Genomic DNA, 17,053 nt, shown 5'->3' with positions numbered 1-17,053 from the left:
GAGTGAGTGAGTGAGTGAGAGTGAGAGTGTCTCCACAAGCAAGCTGGGGCCATGGCGGGAGAGGTGAGCAAGGAGGAGGTAGGTTCGTCAGTCAGTCAGGTCTCAGGTCATCCTCATCCCCGATCCCCTCCGTTCCTTCCGCCTCCGAGAGAGAGAGAGAGAGAAAGAGGGAGAGAGAGAGTGTGTCTCCACAAGCAAGCTGGGGCCATGGCGGGAGAGGTGAGCAAAGAGGAGGTAGGGACCGTCCTCATGCAGGCCATGATGGCCGCCAAGAACTTGCGCCCGCAGCGCGACCGCCTCCTGCACTTCCAGCGCTGCCTGCTGCGCCTGCAGGCCGGCCCTGCCGCTCCCGACGAGGACAAGCTCGGGGACCTCGCCTCGGACCTCTTCAAGGTCTACTACATCGGCATGGAGGCCGGCGCGCGCATGCTGAGCACCTGCCTCGAGCTAGCCGTCCAGAACGGCGGCCGCTACTCCATGAACCCCGCCTTCGCCCGCATGCCCGACGAGCAGCTCCACGACGCGCTGCTCGCGCACCGCCTCCCGGCCCGCCCACCACCCAGCCCGAGGCCCTGGCCCGCGTCGAGGCCGCGCTCTTCGCCGTCAAGCTGCCCGAGGAGTACCACATCCCGCGCTGCATCGAGCACCTCGTCGGCTCCCGCCCCCCGCACCCCGGCGGAAAAGCACGACGACACCTCCGCGCCGGACGGCAAGCCCAAGACAGCCATCGACCTGGACAAGGCGCTCGACTTCCTGGACAGCGGGTGCACCATCCTGAGCCTCGCCGTCGCCGTGCTCTCCCGCTTCCTCGACCGGAAGGAGCTCGCCAGACTCGCCGAGTTCACCGACAGGGTCGCCTACATCTCCGAGGTCTGCCCAAAGCCCAAACCTTCCTCTTCTGTCCTTCCTTCCATCAATCTGACTGTCCAATTCATCCATCAATCTGACTGTCCAAATCATCTTGCTGCAGGACGGGCCATATCCATCAACAGATTAGGCAGCTCGCTACTTCACCTGATCGATCGAGGCTGTGGACAAGCGATTGAAGGGGGTGGAATCCCTTGAATTGTTGATCTTAGCCATGCTCATGCTATCAGTCTTTTTTACCTATGATGATCTCTAGCTGCTTTATTATTCAGGCTTATGGTTTCAGTTCAGTTTGGTCAGATTAATCTGCTGCTATGCTATGCTGCTATCTGTGTGGATGACTCTGGCTATCTTTCTGGATCACTTCAACAGTTAGGTGTAATGTAATAGTGTAATTTCGGTCTGCATCTTATCTGTGGGACAATCGAATCGAATGCCAAATTTGGGGTGGCAAATTGGCAATTGATATTAACGCGTGCATTCCCCAGTTTGTATTTTGTTCTAGCTGTGATGGTCGATTTGTGGTCAGCAAGCACCTCATGGACCGCATGCATTGTTGATCGTCAAAGGGGGATTCAACTAGTTCGTTATGCAGACTTATGATTTAAATCCATTTCAGTCAGATTACTAATTTTCTAGCTGCTGCTAGCATGCATCTGCATTTACTTAATCTCTAACGGCTCCAACTATCTAGTTTAATGTTTGATCTGCATCTTATTAGTGGGACAACCGGATTGAATCGAATTGCTGCATGCAATGGATGTCAAATTTGTGATTTTGGGCAATGCTATGTTTTATCATGTTCTGTCATGTCAATTGCTCCAATTCTAGGATTGGTAGCAATGTTGCATACTGATATGTGCATGATGCCTGGTTTGTGAATATTGGCCCGAAAGGCGTAACAGCGATTCACTTCTGGTCAATTTTTATTCTTCTGAAATGATGAACTGATGATCGATAACAATCCTACATGCTGCAGGTTGGTTATATGGGATAATGCATGAGGCACAGTGTGTTAGTTGTCCCTTCTCCGGCATGTTGGCAATTTTCGGCCTCATTTTAGTTATTTTGTATATATAATCTTGTCCCTACTTGCTCGATACAGATTTATAAAAATTATTGGCGATAAAAAAGACAAGGTCTCTAGTGATTCCTGCGTGAGTTGTTGTTTGTTTCAAATATTTAGCTTAAGATCCAAAGTTTGCAAATATGTCTTTTTGTTTACGTTCTCTAATGTGTTTTTAGATGAATTAAACCGCATGTTTTTTTCTTTTTGCATTTCGGTGCCCAGACTCATCTGCACCCGTCCAGGAAAAAAGTCACAAAAAATTCAAAACAATTCAAAAAATTCCAATCTTTTTTTGCGTGGTAGACATTTTATCACGTGAGGTCCGCTCCAAATTTGAGATCATTTGGACTTCTGAGAAACTCTCAGCAAACAAGACAAATCGGGTCAGAACAGTAAACATTTTTACAGACCCCGAATTTTTTTTTTTTGCCGAGAGCTTCTCAGATGTCCAAATGATTTGAAACTTAGAGCGTACCTCACGCGTCAAATTATTTACCATAAAAAAGAAATCAGAATTTTTTGAATTTCTAATATTTGTTGATTTTTTTGTAAGGGCGGGTGCAGCTGAGCCTAGGTTCAGAAGTGAATTACCGGTATACTAGCTCGTTCTACGTATGAAATTCCTAAAGCATCCTACATAGGCAGGTACATATGTATGTTGGCATGCCGTATTTTCATTTGGTCTTGCAAGAGACTATCTTTGTTCACTTGTAATGGATCTGAGCTACTAAGGGCATCTCCAACGGCAACCCGCAAATTTCATCCCGCATCTATTCACGGACAGGGAGACCAGTCCACGAATAAGGAGGACCAGTCCACGGACACGGATGCGAGAGGCAGCAATCCAACGCTAGCCGCATACATTTCATAACAACTCAATCTGACCGGACGAAATTCGATCAAATCAAGCAAATTTTGTTATAAACACGACAGATTTCGTTGAAACTAGGATAATTTATACATAAAACCAAACGGTATTAAGTCCGGTAAACTGAAAACCTTAAAAAAAACTAAACTAGCCTATACTTCACGGTGACCTCGTAGGTCATGCTGGGCTAGCCGACCGCTTCTCCTCCGTCATCGTCGCCCGACCCGGCAGCCGCTTGACGATCGTGGATGATGTGGCCTGGGTCAATCCCACTATCAATCATCTGGTCAAAAAGCCGTAGCGCAACTGTTCCTTTCTCTTGCATTTCAGATCCTGCTATCATTTAGGCCGCGTTCGGCAGTCCGCCACTCCTTCAAATCCTTGAATCTACGGAGCATCTGTTAGCTCGCTCTAGGGATTATAACTCCAGCTCCGTCCGCTCCGGGAGCGGAGTGGAGGGACACCAAACGCGCCCTTAATGTAGGATATCATGGGCCAGTTTTTTTGGGCAATTCTCCGAGAATTGACCCCCTCCCCAGCTTCTCGGAGAATTGCCCAAAAGAACTGGCCCCATATCACGGACTCCATGGGCGGAGCTATAGGGTGGCCAGGGTGGGCCGCGGCCCACCCTGGGATTTTGGGTTAACCTATATACCTATGGATCTGTTACTGGGCTAGAGAGAAAAAAAAATAGCCCAATAACCCGAACGCAGCCCAACTGATGCAACCACAACACGCCCCTCGTCCAGATCATCGAGCAGAACCCGCCGCCCCGTGCCCTACTCCCGACGCCGGCCGCCCTCGCCATCACCGGCTCGCCGCCCTCGCCGGTCGCTGGCCAGAGCCCAGCCTCCGTGGCTCTAGGAGGATCCCTTTCCTTTTCCCGCCCCCCTGCGAGCTGCTTGCACGTGCGCCTCTGCCCTGCACGTGTGCGGTGCCGCGTCCCTGCCCCTGCCTGTCTGACGCCCCTGCTAAGCCGGCCGCGGCCGCCCAGTGCCCCAGTGCCCATGTCCTGCGGTAGCAACTCAGCTGAGCCCGATTTAAGGTATGAACTGCCCAATTTCTGATTCCTCATTTCTAATTTATGGTTTATTTGTTCTGTGCTATGCTATCCAATAGATAACCAAACACATGCATAATTTTGCACATCATTTCTGCCCCAAATAGCTTTATTGATAGAAAGTAATTCTTATTGTAGAATTGTTGAAGAAATGAAGAGGACCAGATACATTGTTTTTCTTTTTCAAAGAGAAGCTATGAAGAAAAGGAAGAAGAAGGCAGAGGCTATGCCAGATGTGGCCATCGAAATCTTGTTGATCTCTCGGTTCAGCTTCTTCAAACAGGGAGACATATTATTCATAATTTGGTGTACTTGCTTCTAAAGTTGGTACCGATTCTACCGGTGGCCACGACAAATATTGAGAGAGCATTTTCTGCTATGAGTTTAGTAAAGAGCAAGTTGAGAAATGAGATGGGTGATAGCCTTTTGGATGATTGCCTAGTCACATACATTGAGAGGGATATTTTCTCTGAGGTGAATGAAGATGATATAATTTATACCTTCATGGCATTGCAAAAGCGTAGACCAGAAACATAGTCTTTTTGAACTTCTCAAGGTATGTACTATGCTCCATGTAGTATACCATGTAGGCTTCTTTATGCAAAATTTGGACTTAATTGAGAATTACTTAGACTTAGTTGAGAATTTTAGTGTGTTTGTAAGACCATATTAATCTATTTCTATGTGATATTGATAATTAGTTAGAACATTCACATGTCATTTTTTTCGTTTTTTGGGGGGAAGGGCGGACCACCCTGTTCTCAAATGCTAGCTCCGCCACTGCGGTCCTCCATGGTATCAAAGACATGTTGCGCTACAGAGAGCTTGCCTTACTCGAAGTACATGTCAATAAGAGAGTTCCACAACAAGCGATACCCTATAAACCCATGCTTAACAATGTGGGTGGGAAGCTCCCACCCATGTTGCAGATTTACAACACAGGCGCAGAGGGCAAGATGGGTGACAACAGTGACATAATTAGGCTGTACGCCACTAGATACCATTTCACGAAGATACCTTGTAGAGCCCATCCACATTTCCAAGCAGTAGGAATTCCAAGCTCATTCCCACGAAGTCTTAGATAATAACTATCAAGAGTTTAAAATCCTAAACAGTTCAGCACCTTGTATAACCTCTTTCAATGCTTGTGGTCCTAAGGACACAAGTACCTGTAGTCGAAAAAGGAGCTATAAGGATCAATTACAGTTCCAAGACAAATTTGCCTAGTTTCGTAAAAACAGAGCTAAAGACAGTAGGAACTGAACTCAAATGTGGCTATACATTTCAGATGGTTCTTCAGAATGTAGATTCATTGCACACACAAAACCTTACAGGCTTTAATTAAGAAGAGCACAACTAGATTACTTTCAGAAAGCATATTAATACTTTAATACTACAATCTCGGATGAGGATGTTAGACTCTTGATACAAGTTGGCATAAGTTTATCTTGAGAGTCACGTTAGGTGCAGGACATTTATATTCCTATTAGGCCCTGATCGTGCTTGTAACATCAGAAAATCTTTCGGCATGAAATACAAACAGAAGAATGGTAGCAATATTATTTATTAGTCAAAGTTGCCTATGCATGCCATAACAAACCTCGTTAGCATCTTTGTAAAATTCTGTCTCATTCTTCTTTGGCCATTTGACCCTCCAACACCTGATTACATCAAATTAAATGTGGCAAACGAGTTAAATGAGTACCTGCACAGTCATATGTAATTAAAGTAATTGAGGAAGCTTGTGATTGCAACACAATGGCACACAAACCTTTCTTTACCAAGACGTCGAGCAAGTTCCTCAGCAAGAGCCTGCCCTGGAGGATCAGCATCCGTTGCCAGTATTATCCTAGATGCCTAATACCATGTAGTGAAACATATTCAGTACACCAAAACTTCTATCTTAGCAATAGAGTTTGCAAATAACTTCTGAAACGAGGAAAATGCGCACCGGGTCAAGATACTCTTTGCAGTTCCACAGATATAAATACTTCTTATCCTAGCTTTACAGGGAACGTAAGAAGATGTTAGCTCACAGTTAAGGTTTCCAGTACAGATCAGCTCACATCAAAGGACCTACACTAAAAAAATAACACTGGCAAACATAAACTCTAGTGACAGAAACTAGCAGCAGTATCAAAAAATAGTTCTAACATGATTTTTGTCCGGGGGTTTCTTTGATACTTTAGCTGGTGCACCATGTGGCACACTCACACAATTACGATAGCCAGCCTCCTCCATGGAAAGTTTATCAATTTCACCCTCAACCTGCAATGTCAGAAAGGACAACAAGCTAATAAATAATTTGTGAACTCAAACTCAAATTGATTGGCAGAAAAAGAACAGAAAAATGTCGCATGGCTAATGTAGAACATACAATGATAACATCGCGTGCTTGCTTTATATCATCCAGACCATACAAAATTTTCTCAGTGTTCACCTCCTGGTAGGTAAGAAGAAAAAATGAGTACGAATAATATTCATAAAAATATAAATTAAGCATGAATCCTGAAAAGGAAGAGCACAACAAACCTGTGAAAATCTCTTAGAGACCTCCCTGTATTTGCAGCCAACAAGGACTTCATCACGTCTATAGGTGAAAGCAATTACAATCTGCAAATAAAATGCCACATGTACGTATCACAATGCATGTTTCTGCATATTAAAAATGCATCAGCGTACAGTTATACCTTGTCATTCCTTTTACGTTGTGATACATTGTTCCTTCGAAGTGTTTTTGCCGATATCATTCTTTCCGAGAAGTATGTCACGAGCTGCAAGAGATAACCATCTTACAGAATACCCATGTGCAAAAGTTTTTGCCAGCATACATCAAAGAATGCAAAAGAGAACTATCAAAATGGTTTCAGTATCTTTTGAAGAATATACCAATCAAAAAAGTCTACTTGATAATACTTCCATTACCTCATCACAAAGAGGCTCGAGACTCAGGTCCTCTTCACGAGTTTTCTGACAACCTTGACTGGCTGATTTGCTTTGACTTCCTGGTCACTTCCATTTTCATTTCCTGCGTCCTTATTTGCTTGGTACGCCTTCGAAACTCCATCAGGCTGCAGACGCAAGACAGAAAAATAGTGGTATCAAGATGTTATATTACTTTCAGTTTTCTTTTAAGTTGTTGGTAAACTCACCTGGGTATAGCCTTTCCATCCACAACTCGCTCTAAAACAAGTCCAGTTTCCATGTGTACTCAGCATAGAACAGAGATGAGATGACAGATAGCCTACACACATATACCTTAAGAAACAACTCCGACTAACAAGCTCAAAGTGTGTTGTACATAAAAACTCACCCATTTTCCCGGATGAAGACGCTGAGGCTTCGGTCCTTAGTTGAACCCCCTTTGCACTAGTTAACAGAAGGGAAATCATACTTAATCATTTGCTGTTTAATAGATCAAAATATAAAGTACAATGGATCACCAAAATAGCATATATCTATCTTCTACTCCCTCCGTCCCAAAATAAGTGTCTCACCCTTAGTACAACTTTGTAGAGAGTATATTATATACAGATGGGTATGTTTTTAAGGGCATTTCTAACCGGTCCCCTATCCGGTGTTAGAGGAGTAAAAATTCGGTTTTACTCCTAACGCGCACCTAACCGATCCCCAATCCGCCATAGTGGAGTAAAATTTATCCTCCGGCCCCAATCATTTCCCTAAATATACTCGGCTGATTGGCTCTGGAGTAAAATTTCTGGCACTCCCTCGCTCACGCCCACCTCCCGCCCGCTTCAGATTTGCTTGGTCAATTTCCAGAGAGGATTCGATTGCTATTGCTTTATGGAGAATGTTTGTGATGGCGATTGTGCTTGACAAGTGTGCGACGAAATGCATAAACAAAAAATAAGTTTTACTCCGTTATATATAGGGGATCGGCTAGGTCCGGCTAAAACTTAGTGGAGTAAATATACTCCCTCCATTCCAAAATAGATGACTCAACTTTGTACTAACTTTAGTATGAAGTTGGTTCATCTATTTTGGAACGGAGGGAGTACTTCACTAAGGTTTACTCCGATGTTTACTCCTCTATTTTTTAGGGATCGGTTAATAATGCCCTAAGCTGGTCATCAAATGGATCATAATTTACATCTGCTTCATTCTTCAAGAACGCTTGTTCTGTGAAAGGCTCGTTAATACATTGTACTTCCAACGTGCACGATATGTGAAACAGAAATGAGATAATTAAACTGATCAATACAAATTATGGCTGTTAAGTCTTGATATACTCATCCCCAGAAAAAAAAACTTGTAGCTTACTTTCTTATCCAGCTAAATACATCATGAAAAGAAAAGCAAATGGAAACAACAATTCTTGGTATCAGAAAAGGCATACCTTTGGGCAAATCCTCCGTTGAAAAGCGCCAACCCTCCTTTGGCTCATATCTATTCCCTCCTTTTTCATCTTCTCGACCACCTGCCCTATCCGTTCTTCACAAGCCCTTCTGTACTCCATCGAAAGAACTGTCATCCCAGAATGGCAACACATCAGTAAAAACAACAACCGGACTCCCTGTCTCACGCAGCTGTGCAATACCCAAAGAAAAAGAAACTCCTGCACCGCAGAGCAGAACCAGAGAGCCTCTGAGAGTGGCACCTGTCGCATTACCATTCCTGGAGCGCGGGGCGGCGGGCACGGCCTCGGCGGGGGCGGTCCCGAAGCAGCAGGCGAGCTCGGGCCGCCTGGGGAGGCGGGTCCGGGAGGAGAAGGAGTGGAGCAGGCGGATGCGCTGCCCCCCCAGGGCGGCGAAGGCGGCGGGGAAGCGGCGGCGCGCGGCGACGAGGAGGCCCGAGCCCCCGGCGCCCGTGGAGGTGGAGGCCGCCATGAGGAGCAGCGACTGGAGAGACGGCCGCGGTGGCATGACGAGGCGGAGCGGGGGCTAGGGTTTCGGGGCGCGGGGCATGGGCCGGGGGCAGCGAGGGTTTAGGGTTTTACACGCCGGCCGCCGGCCGCCGGGCGGCGAGTTCCTCTGCTCGGGCTTGCACGTGGGTCCCACCGTCCAGGGGCGCGGGCGAGGCTCGGGGCGAACGGTCGGATGTGAGTGCTCCTTTCTCCCCCTTTGGATTCGATGATGAAATCTCTACTATCTAAAAGAAATGTAGCGTTCCGTTTCCCCTGTTACGTTTCGTCAAGCCTCTCGTACGATCCCTCGCCCACCGATTTTCTTTCCTCCCGTTCCGTCCCACTCGATTTTCTTTCCCCCCAACCGGTTTTCTCCCTCACGGTTTTCTCCCTCCTCTGGCTTGCATCTGACACCACCGGCGTCCAGCGCCACCGCTGCCGATCTCCAGCCTTCGTCCGGTAATCCCTCCCGCGCGCCCTATCTCTCTTCTTCTCCCTTCTCCCTTCCCGACCTCTCTCTCACAAATCTTGCCTCTGGCCCATGGATCCCGATGTGGAGCTCCACTGCGGCCCGATCTGACGTGGGAGCGGCCAGATCCGTGCGTCTCCGCCTCGCTCCACGCGCCTCCATGGTCCGCTGTCTTCTCGAGCGCCGGTGCCGCGCTCAGCCGCCGCCGTCCCATGCCATGGTCGCCTCCCTCCAGAACGACCTGCCATGGCCGCCTCCCTGCCTCTCCCGCAAGTGGGCCTCTGCGCGACCAGATCCGTTCCTCTGCGCCTCGCTTCGCGCGCCATGATGGTCCTCCGTCTTCCCGAGCGCCGGCGCCGCGCGCAGCCGCCGCCGTCCCATGCCATGGTCGCCTCCCTGCCTCTCCCTCCCTTCCTGATGTCCATGAGTCCCCTGCCTCTCCCTCCCTTCCTGATGTCCACGAGTTTGACAGGAGAACCTCACACCTTCCTGTGCTGTTGCTATATTCACGAGTTTGACATACAGTAGGCAGAACAAAGGACTGGAGGCATACAGTAGGCAGAACAAAGGAACAAAATTCAGCTTCAATTAATCGACATGGTACCTTGCTATCACCTTTTCTCCGTATCTGTACTTTACCTGCCGCTCACGCCCAGAACAGATGCATCAGTTAGCCTTCATTCTTCTTGTTTTTGGATGGCTATGTAGGTGTTCGCAAATGGAAAGACGTTCCTGCTGGTACAGTTCATTGGTTCAAGTCTGACACTGAGCTCACAATCGACGTTGAGTTGGGGGACACAATGGACAATAAACCCATGAAGCTCCAGAAACCCATGGAGCTCACAATCGAAGTTCATTGGTTCCCTTTCTATCTAAAATCTACCATAGAAATTTGTACTAGCTGCATATACATCAACAGAGGTGGCACACTTGAAACTACTTCAGGAACAGTTTAGTTGTCGTTACATTAAACCTAGGACGAGATGCATATAGAGTTCTGTTATGGCTACTACGATACAGATGACAACGCAATGTATTTCCTCTTTTCTATGAAAAGGTTTACATTATAAGGATAATCGAGTATAATAATGTGGATGAAAATATTGCTCTCCTGCTAGGTCTTAGAAGTTAGAATCCACAAAGTTAGGTTAATTATAGTAATTATGACCCCACTTATGCCTTCTCTTTACGCACTAAGATGTGTCGCTCCTTTAAAAAAAAGATATTGATTCCTGTATTTTGAGCCGAATGGGCGCTCTTTAGTAAGATGCATCATCTTTTTTGAATGGAACAAGATTGACCATGTTGTTTGAAGTGAAAAAGATTCATTATGATCTACCGAGGAGGCAGTAATGGCTGGAATCTTGGGGCCAGTTCTTTTAGCCTCATGATTCTCCAGAATCGTGATTCTGGGAAACTGCCCAGAGAATCATCTGCCCACAGAATCGTCTGCCCAGTTCTTTTCTGTGATTCTAACCTATGATTGTTGTATGAGTTGTGTGCTGAAATGTCTGTAACGCCCCTAGACCGACGTGTGTGATATATATGCAACACTTGGTTATTTTGAACACGAAAACGAGTTGCAAATCTCATGAAGCATATAATATTACAATATAGAGCAAGTTGCAAAATCATAAATTGCTTAGTATTACAATTTAGGACCAAAGTTGGAAATATTATATAGTGCTAAATATTACAAGTTAAAAGCAAATTGCAAACTACAAATAGATGGACGCTCTCAAGGTACAAGACTGACAGCAATAGCCTCACGTGTAGCGTTCATGGTACCATCATCTTCAGGTGGTAAAGTGTTGGCACCTGTAAACGGTTGTGCAGGTTGCACGTACGCATCATTGTCAAACTTGTCAAAATGCTCGTCACGTAATTTGCTATCACGGATGTAGTTGTGAAGACACATGCACGCAGTGATGATCATCTTTTGGGTCTCCGGTTTGTACCGTGGTATGCCTTGGAGAATACGCCATTTCATCTTGAGAACACCAAACGTTCTTTCGACAACATTTCGCAAAGAAGAATGACGATGGTTGAATGTCTCATACCTCCCCATGGGAGGGTGTTGTTGGAAATCGGGTACATGATACCGTTGTCCTTTGTATGGTGCTAGATATCCAACTCTGTTTGGATATCCAGAGTCGACAAGGTAGTATTTATCTACAATAAGACATAGGAGGTTAACAAGAAGGTACAGTAGCATCACCATAATAACATGTGTACATACAAGAGATTACCTGTTGGTGGTTGTGGGAAATGCTCATAACGAACTATAGCATCGCTCCATACACGTGTGTCATGAACAGATCCGGGCCATCCAGGAACAACAAAAGTGAACCTCATATCAAAATCACACACTGCCATGACATTTTCACTTGTGTACCCTTTTCTGTTCCTGTGTTGGGGCTCCAATTCCTTAGGCACAACCACTTTAATATGTGTTCCATCTATGGCTCCAATAGCATTTTTGAAATGAGGCCAGAACCTTGTTTTTCTAAGTATGGGATGAGGTTCAGAGAAGGATGGATCCATTGGTCTAATGTAGTCACCGGCCATGTGGTCTACACACTCCAAAACCTCATGGAATTTTTTGTTAGTGACAGAACGACTATGTGCAAACCGATCTGCAACATTGTCAGTGGTCTGCGTTGTTCCCAAAGTCCATAGAAAAGTGCCAGCGCTTCTTTGGATGATATGTTGCAAGTTGACTTAAGCCCATACTTCTCAACCAACAGATCATGTAATGGGTAAAACACTGACCTCCTCATTCTGAACATAGCATAGAAAGCTTTTGGATCCTTCTCCTTCTCTTCCACCCATTGGAGGCCTATAACAAGTGGTAATCTTCTTGACGCATACGGCAATGATTTGCTTGACGACGCCATTTCCAAAGCAAATGCAAGCATTCCAGCCTCAAATTCCTCATCTTCTTGCTTTTTTTATCCATCTGCCACAACCACATACACACATAGGAGGTTACCACAATTCGGTACAGTAGGAAAAGAGTAGCTCATAACAAGGTGCAGTAGGAAAAGAGTAGTTCATAACAAGGTGTAGTAGCAAAAGAGTACTTCATAAGAAGGCAAACAACATAATTCAAGTCGGTACAAGTTCAAAGCAAATACAATGGTTCAACAAAATAAAATAGTTAACTACGATACAAGTTGAAAGCATTTGAAACATAGAGGTTCTACTTATTGTTGAACTCCCATGTTCTGTTTATCCATAGAAGCCTCGCACTAGGCTCGTGACCCTTGAAGGCAGAGAAAACATCACGATTTGTCTGATCCCTAAATAGTTGTGAAGCATAGAAATGAACATCACTCCCAGGTGCACCACCATCCGCCTCTACCATGGCCATCATTTCGTGAATCTCCTCTCTTGCTGAAACTTGAGTTGCATCTCTCTTGTTCCTTGAATCAAACAGGTCCACCATACGCACAAATGCCTCATTTTTTGCATGCTCACTTGCCCACTTTTCATTCATCTTAGGACTTGGCGAATAAGGACATGCCCTCTTCTTCCCACCCTTAGCACGATTAGGACGAGGTGTAACCTGAGTTTCATCACCTTCACAACCAGACTCATCATCCAAATTGATTCGAGACGTAGAACCTTGATATGTTGGCATTGGCACCCTCGCATGCTCATTTGTGACACAACAAGCATCAAACACCTCCTCCATTTTATCCTCCTCCGCAAGTGCAGCATACCGAAACTTGCTAGCCTGCGGACGTGCCTGCAATGAAATAGCACACATTCATGTTAAATGAAATGAAAAATCCAACATGACTCCCAGTTTAATAAAATGACAAACAACAAAGGTACCTTCAACTCCAATGCCCACCACTCATTTGTAGCAGCAATGGTCTTCGTATAAGGATCTCTTCCAATGCCAGAAGCTTTTTGAACCAATGTCTTCCATATGGCATAATCACCTCTACATGCATCCCACCTGTTTTTTAATTGCAAGTGCGAATAGCCACGCCCAGAGCGCTCATTGAACTTAGTAAGCAAATTAGCTTGTCCTACATCAGACAAAGTGGTGCCTCTAGGGGCCCGGTTATTTGCTCGCACCTCCTCTACGCACACATCCATATAAATGGAATGAGCCGCACTATCCCAAATTGCTTTTGGATACTTCACTTTCTCCATCTACAACATCAATATGTGAACGTTTAAATGTAAACTATTTTTTTACTAAGCAGCAGTCATTTCATACCACTACAAAATTCATACAGTAGCAATCATTCATGCAATTTTTCATTGCTATAAACAGAGTTCGAACAGTAGCAATCAATCATACAAATTTCGTAACCAAATAACCATACAGATCGAAAACAGCATAAGCAAACAAGTAGCCGTATAATTTTTTTGATTCATGCAAACAGAGTTGAACTAATATGTAACAGAGATATGACAGAGAGAAGGGGAGAAAGGATGAGATAGAGAGGAGCTCACCAACACCGGCGAAGTGGGCTCGGTCGACGCCGGGGCCTCCTGCTGCAGGGCGGTTGGGTCGGGGCGGGGAAGCCGGTTCGCCTCCTGCTGCCGGCGCCGAGGGGTCGGGGGTGGCTGTGGACTGGACGGGGAAGCCCTGTAGAGGACCGCCGGCGGCGGAGCTGACGATTTCGGGGCGGGGAATCCGGCTGGCGGCGCCAACCCTAGGTCGAACGGGGATGGGGATGAGCGACGGGGACGAGCGACTGGGGGGAATCGACGAGTACTTTGGGCTGGGCCTCTCTGTCGGTCGGCTGGCCCGAGTGGCATATTGGGGGTAATTTCTACATCCAATAGGGGTATTTGCTAAAACTGAATCGTTTTGCTTTGCGGGAATCGCCAGAATCGTCAAGTTTGCTCGATTCTGAAATACACTGCCGATTGTGGGTGATTCTAGACGATTCCTGGAGAAGCAATGAGTTCTTTTGCGATTGTGATTTTCCAGGCAGTGATTCTTCAGAATCGAGTCCAAAGAACTGGGCCCAGCTAAATGACACATACTGTCCTCACCCGATTTCAAAGAGGAAAAAACCCAAAGAACAAATACTCATTTAAACATTTTTTGATTCAGTGCTCCATGAGCATTTTATCTATCGTTTGTTTTAAAATTTTGAGTTTTCCGGTCTAAAATGGTTCATCCCCTTTTGTGGTTGCAGGTTTACTGATCTGGACACACCACCTTCTCAGGTCTAAAATTTTGAGTTTTCAGGTCTAAAATGTAACTGATGTAAATGTTGGGTAGGTATGCAAATTGCTAGCACCTGCATATTCTCCAGAATTTTCTTCTAAATGTCCATTTAGTACTGAGCCACAAATTTCAGAGAGAAGAGGAATCTGTAAGGGTCTAAATTGATGTAGTATCATCAGAATCTGTAGCCCGACTCAGTTTTTTTTGTCTATATCTCTACTACCTAAAAGATAGGTAGTGTTCCGTTTCCCCTCTTACGTCTCTCTTTCGTCGGCCTCGCCCCGTGAAAAGGAAACGAAGAATAACCGAGTCGTTCCCCATGGGGCCCTTCCACGTGTCTCCCTTGCCCCCTATCCCGTACCTCTGACCGCGTATTTGCCGCCTCCTCCTTCCCCCGTCCATGGTGACGGCGGCCGCGTCACACACTGACCCTCCCCCATCCTACATGTTGGTCGTTGATGGGGTGAGAGGCGCGACCACGATCCGGTTGAGATCTCGGCGTCGACTCGTTCTTTGTGATGGAGGGCGGCTCTGCCTCCCTGGCGAATGGGATCAAAGTGAGGGACGTGAAGGTCAACGAGGCAGCGGCCGAAGGGGAGCGTGGCGGTGAACACAGGAGTTCGTCCCCGTGGAGGAGGCGGCCGTGGGGTGCCGATCTGAGGCGACCCCAATCGCCGGTGGAGGATGCTTCCCGTCCATGTGTTCCTTCCCTCTCCAAATTCCTTGCCTCCCATTAGAACCCTAGATGGGACCTGCGTTGCTACTAGCCTACAACAGCGAGCAGCCGCTGGCAGCCTACACGGGAGTTCGTCCTTGCATTTCTTGTATTTTAATTGATCGTTTTAGATTGTACAAGATGCTCACGATCTGTTTTCTGAAAGTCCTGGGATAGTGTACGGTAGTGACATAATGTTGATGCAGGCTGGCATTTTTAATCACGTTAACAAATCGGGTGAGGAGGATTTGATCTTGAACAATAGAATGTCTCCACATCAGTTTCGAGCATGGTCTCTTCTGTTTGTCCATACGGGCAATGAACATGCCATGTCACGCATACTAACAGCACCAATACAGGTACTTATGCTTGCTGAATTTAGTAGGTGAGAGGAGACATCAGACCAGGTTGCAATGTCGTTAGCATGGTTGGACATACAATCTTCAAACATGTTTACAGAAAATGTAAGTACTACATGACGTTCTCATATATTATCTTTCACATTTACTTCTTTCTCTCCTTTTTTATTGGAATCTCCAGTCACTATTCGTGCTGTTAGTAAAATGGACTGCTTCAACTACTTAATTTTTCTGAAATGAGCTACTTATTTTTTCTGATGTACTCATCTTATATTTCTTTACAGAGGAGTACTATCTAATGGAATTTCTTTTCTGATAGTGGCATTGAATAGTTCACAATTTTGGTGGCCTCTTGATTCATGCCATTAATAGTTATTAGAAAATCCAAATCCCTTCCACGTACTGGTCAATTTTTGAAAGTTGACCCAGAAAAATTCCAGTGCGTTTCTCTGCTTTAACTCTTTCTTATACTGTTTTCAGAAGCTATGATGAAGAAGGACTAACCATGCTAAATTCTCTTATGGCCTTCTATGTAAAAGCATCAAAAGGTTACTCAGTACTATTATAAATTTAGTTCTGGGTTTTCCAGGATGTAACTTCCTTCACTGCATGTATATACACTTTGTGAGTTTTTAATAATTTGTAAGGGAAATTTCAGGCATAAGAATTCATCATTATTTTTTAATGATTTTCATTTCCTAATATTTGGCATTAATCGTGTTTTTGAACATGAAAGATCTTCTTGGTGATACCTCAAATTTTCATGCAAGTGCAGAACGATTTTAGGTTGTTTTCACTCTTTTCTTTTAATGCTCAGTTGTGTCCTCTTGCAATGCAACATTACCATATTGCTGGTAGCTCTTATTTTTTATATGTGTCTCTTCATATTTTGATGCCTCTTCATTTAACTGAGAATGGAGTATGGAGGACCAAAATGCTATCAGGGAGTATAGGCGCAGCAGTACCTAAAATTAGTCCACCTTGTGCTGGGTTTGTGTAGCTCCACTTGTATTCAAGTTTGTATAGATCATGGTGATATTAATAAATAACGATTGTTATTTCTTAACACTTGATTGACCAATTTTTCCACGGTGGTGGCTATAACATTAAGACTGGAGCAGGCTTTGGTATCGATTAGATGAAGTTGAGGCTCCATGGAAGTATTTGGGGCAGCGAAAGCTTTGTCCCAAATCAGGCATCATCGAGTAGATGTACTTCAGTTTCGGTTGTATGAGTAACCTCTTTGTTTTAGTGTATTTGATTTTGATTCCCTTTCTCACATGTCCATTATATTGTTGACATAATATAAGAATGAGATATGTTACAAAATTGAGCAGGTTTCTATTACAGATTATATTGTTTTAGTGTACGTAACCGCTTCTAACGGAAGACAATGGAGGTATGTTTCTCTCATGTGCTTTAATCATATGCATACATGGTTGCGTATTAGAGCAACCCATTGTATTAGAGTATTGGTTCAATATTAAAACCAGTCATCCATAGTATAAGGCATTTCATTTTGAAAACATACTTACAATAATGTATTTTAGAAGTTAAATTTTGAAATGTATGATTAAATAGA

The 17,053-nt window shown here is 45.1% G+C and overlaps 3 protein-coding genes and 1 pseudogene across 3 annotated transcripts in view; 2 read left to right on the top strand and 2 right to left on the bottom strand.

The window, feature by feature from the left end:
• Positions 1–207: 207 nt before the first annotated feature.
• LOC119337646 lies at positions 208–997 on the top strand (annotated as a pseudogene).
• An 840-nt stretch (positions 998–1,837) lies between these two features.
• On the top strand, positions 1,838–4,507 carry LOC119339285. Its single transcript, XM_037611403.1, has 3 exons — positions 1,838–1,846; positions 3,554–3,849; positions 4,003–4,507. The coding sequence occupies exons 1-3, from the start codon at positions 1,838–1,840 to the stop codon at positions 4,184–4,186; spliced, it is 489 nt and encodes a 162-aa protein (XP_037467300.1). The 3' UTR covers positions 4,187–4,507.
• A 362-nt stretch (positions 4,508–4,869) lies between these two features.
• Positions 4,870–8,711, bottom strand: LOC119339284 (primase homolog protein). Its single transcript, XM_037611402.1, is given in 15 exon segments — positions 4,870–4,900; positions 4,902–4,961; positions 4,963–5,033; positions 5,465–5,525; positions 5,636–5,721; positions 6,019–6,132; positions 6,242–6,307; positions 6,397–6,477; positions 6,555–6,638; positions 6,790–6,827; positions 6,830–6,935; positions 7,017–7,074; positions 7,178–7,233; positions 8,222–8,349; positions 8,495–8,711. Coding segments are annotated over 15 exon segments (1,257 nt in total).
• A 3,688-nt stretch (positions 8,712–12,399) lies between these two features.
• The window catches only part of LOC119339283, an 11,226-nt gene continuing 6,572 nt past the window's right edge, over positions 12,400–17,053 (bottom strand). Inside the window, exons 3-4 of the mRNA XM_037611401.1 lie at positions 13,038–13,164; positions 12,400–12,948 (exon numbers count right to left, since the gene is read on the bottom strand). Coding sequence (XP_037467298.1) covers positions 12,400–12,948; positions 13,038–13,164 — 676 coding nt within the window. The remainder of the gene's footprint in view (positions 12,949–13,037; positions 13,165–17,053) is intronic.

The sequence above is a fragment of the Triticum dicoccoides genome, chromosome 7B, assembly GCF_002162155.2.
Source record: "Triticum dicoccoides isolate Atlit2015 ecotype Zavitan chromosome 7B, WEW_v2.0, whole genome shotgun sequence".
Taxonomy (NCBI): domain Eukaryota; kingdom Viridiplantae; phylum Streptophyta; class Magnoliopsida; order Poales; family Poaceae; genus Triticum; species Triticum dicoccoides.
The sequence above is the reverse complement of the archived record's forward strand: the minus strand, read 5'-3'. Positions and strand labels throughout refer to the sequence as shown.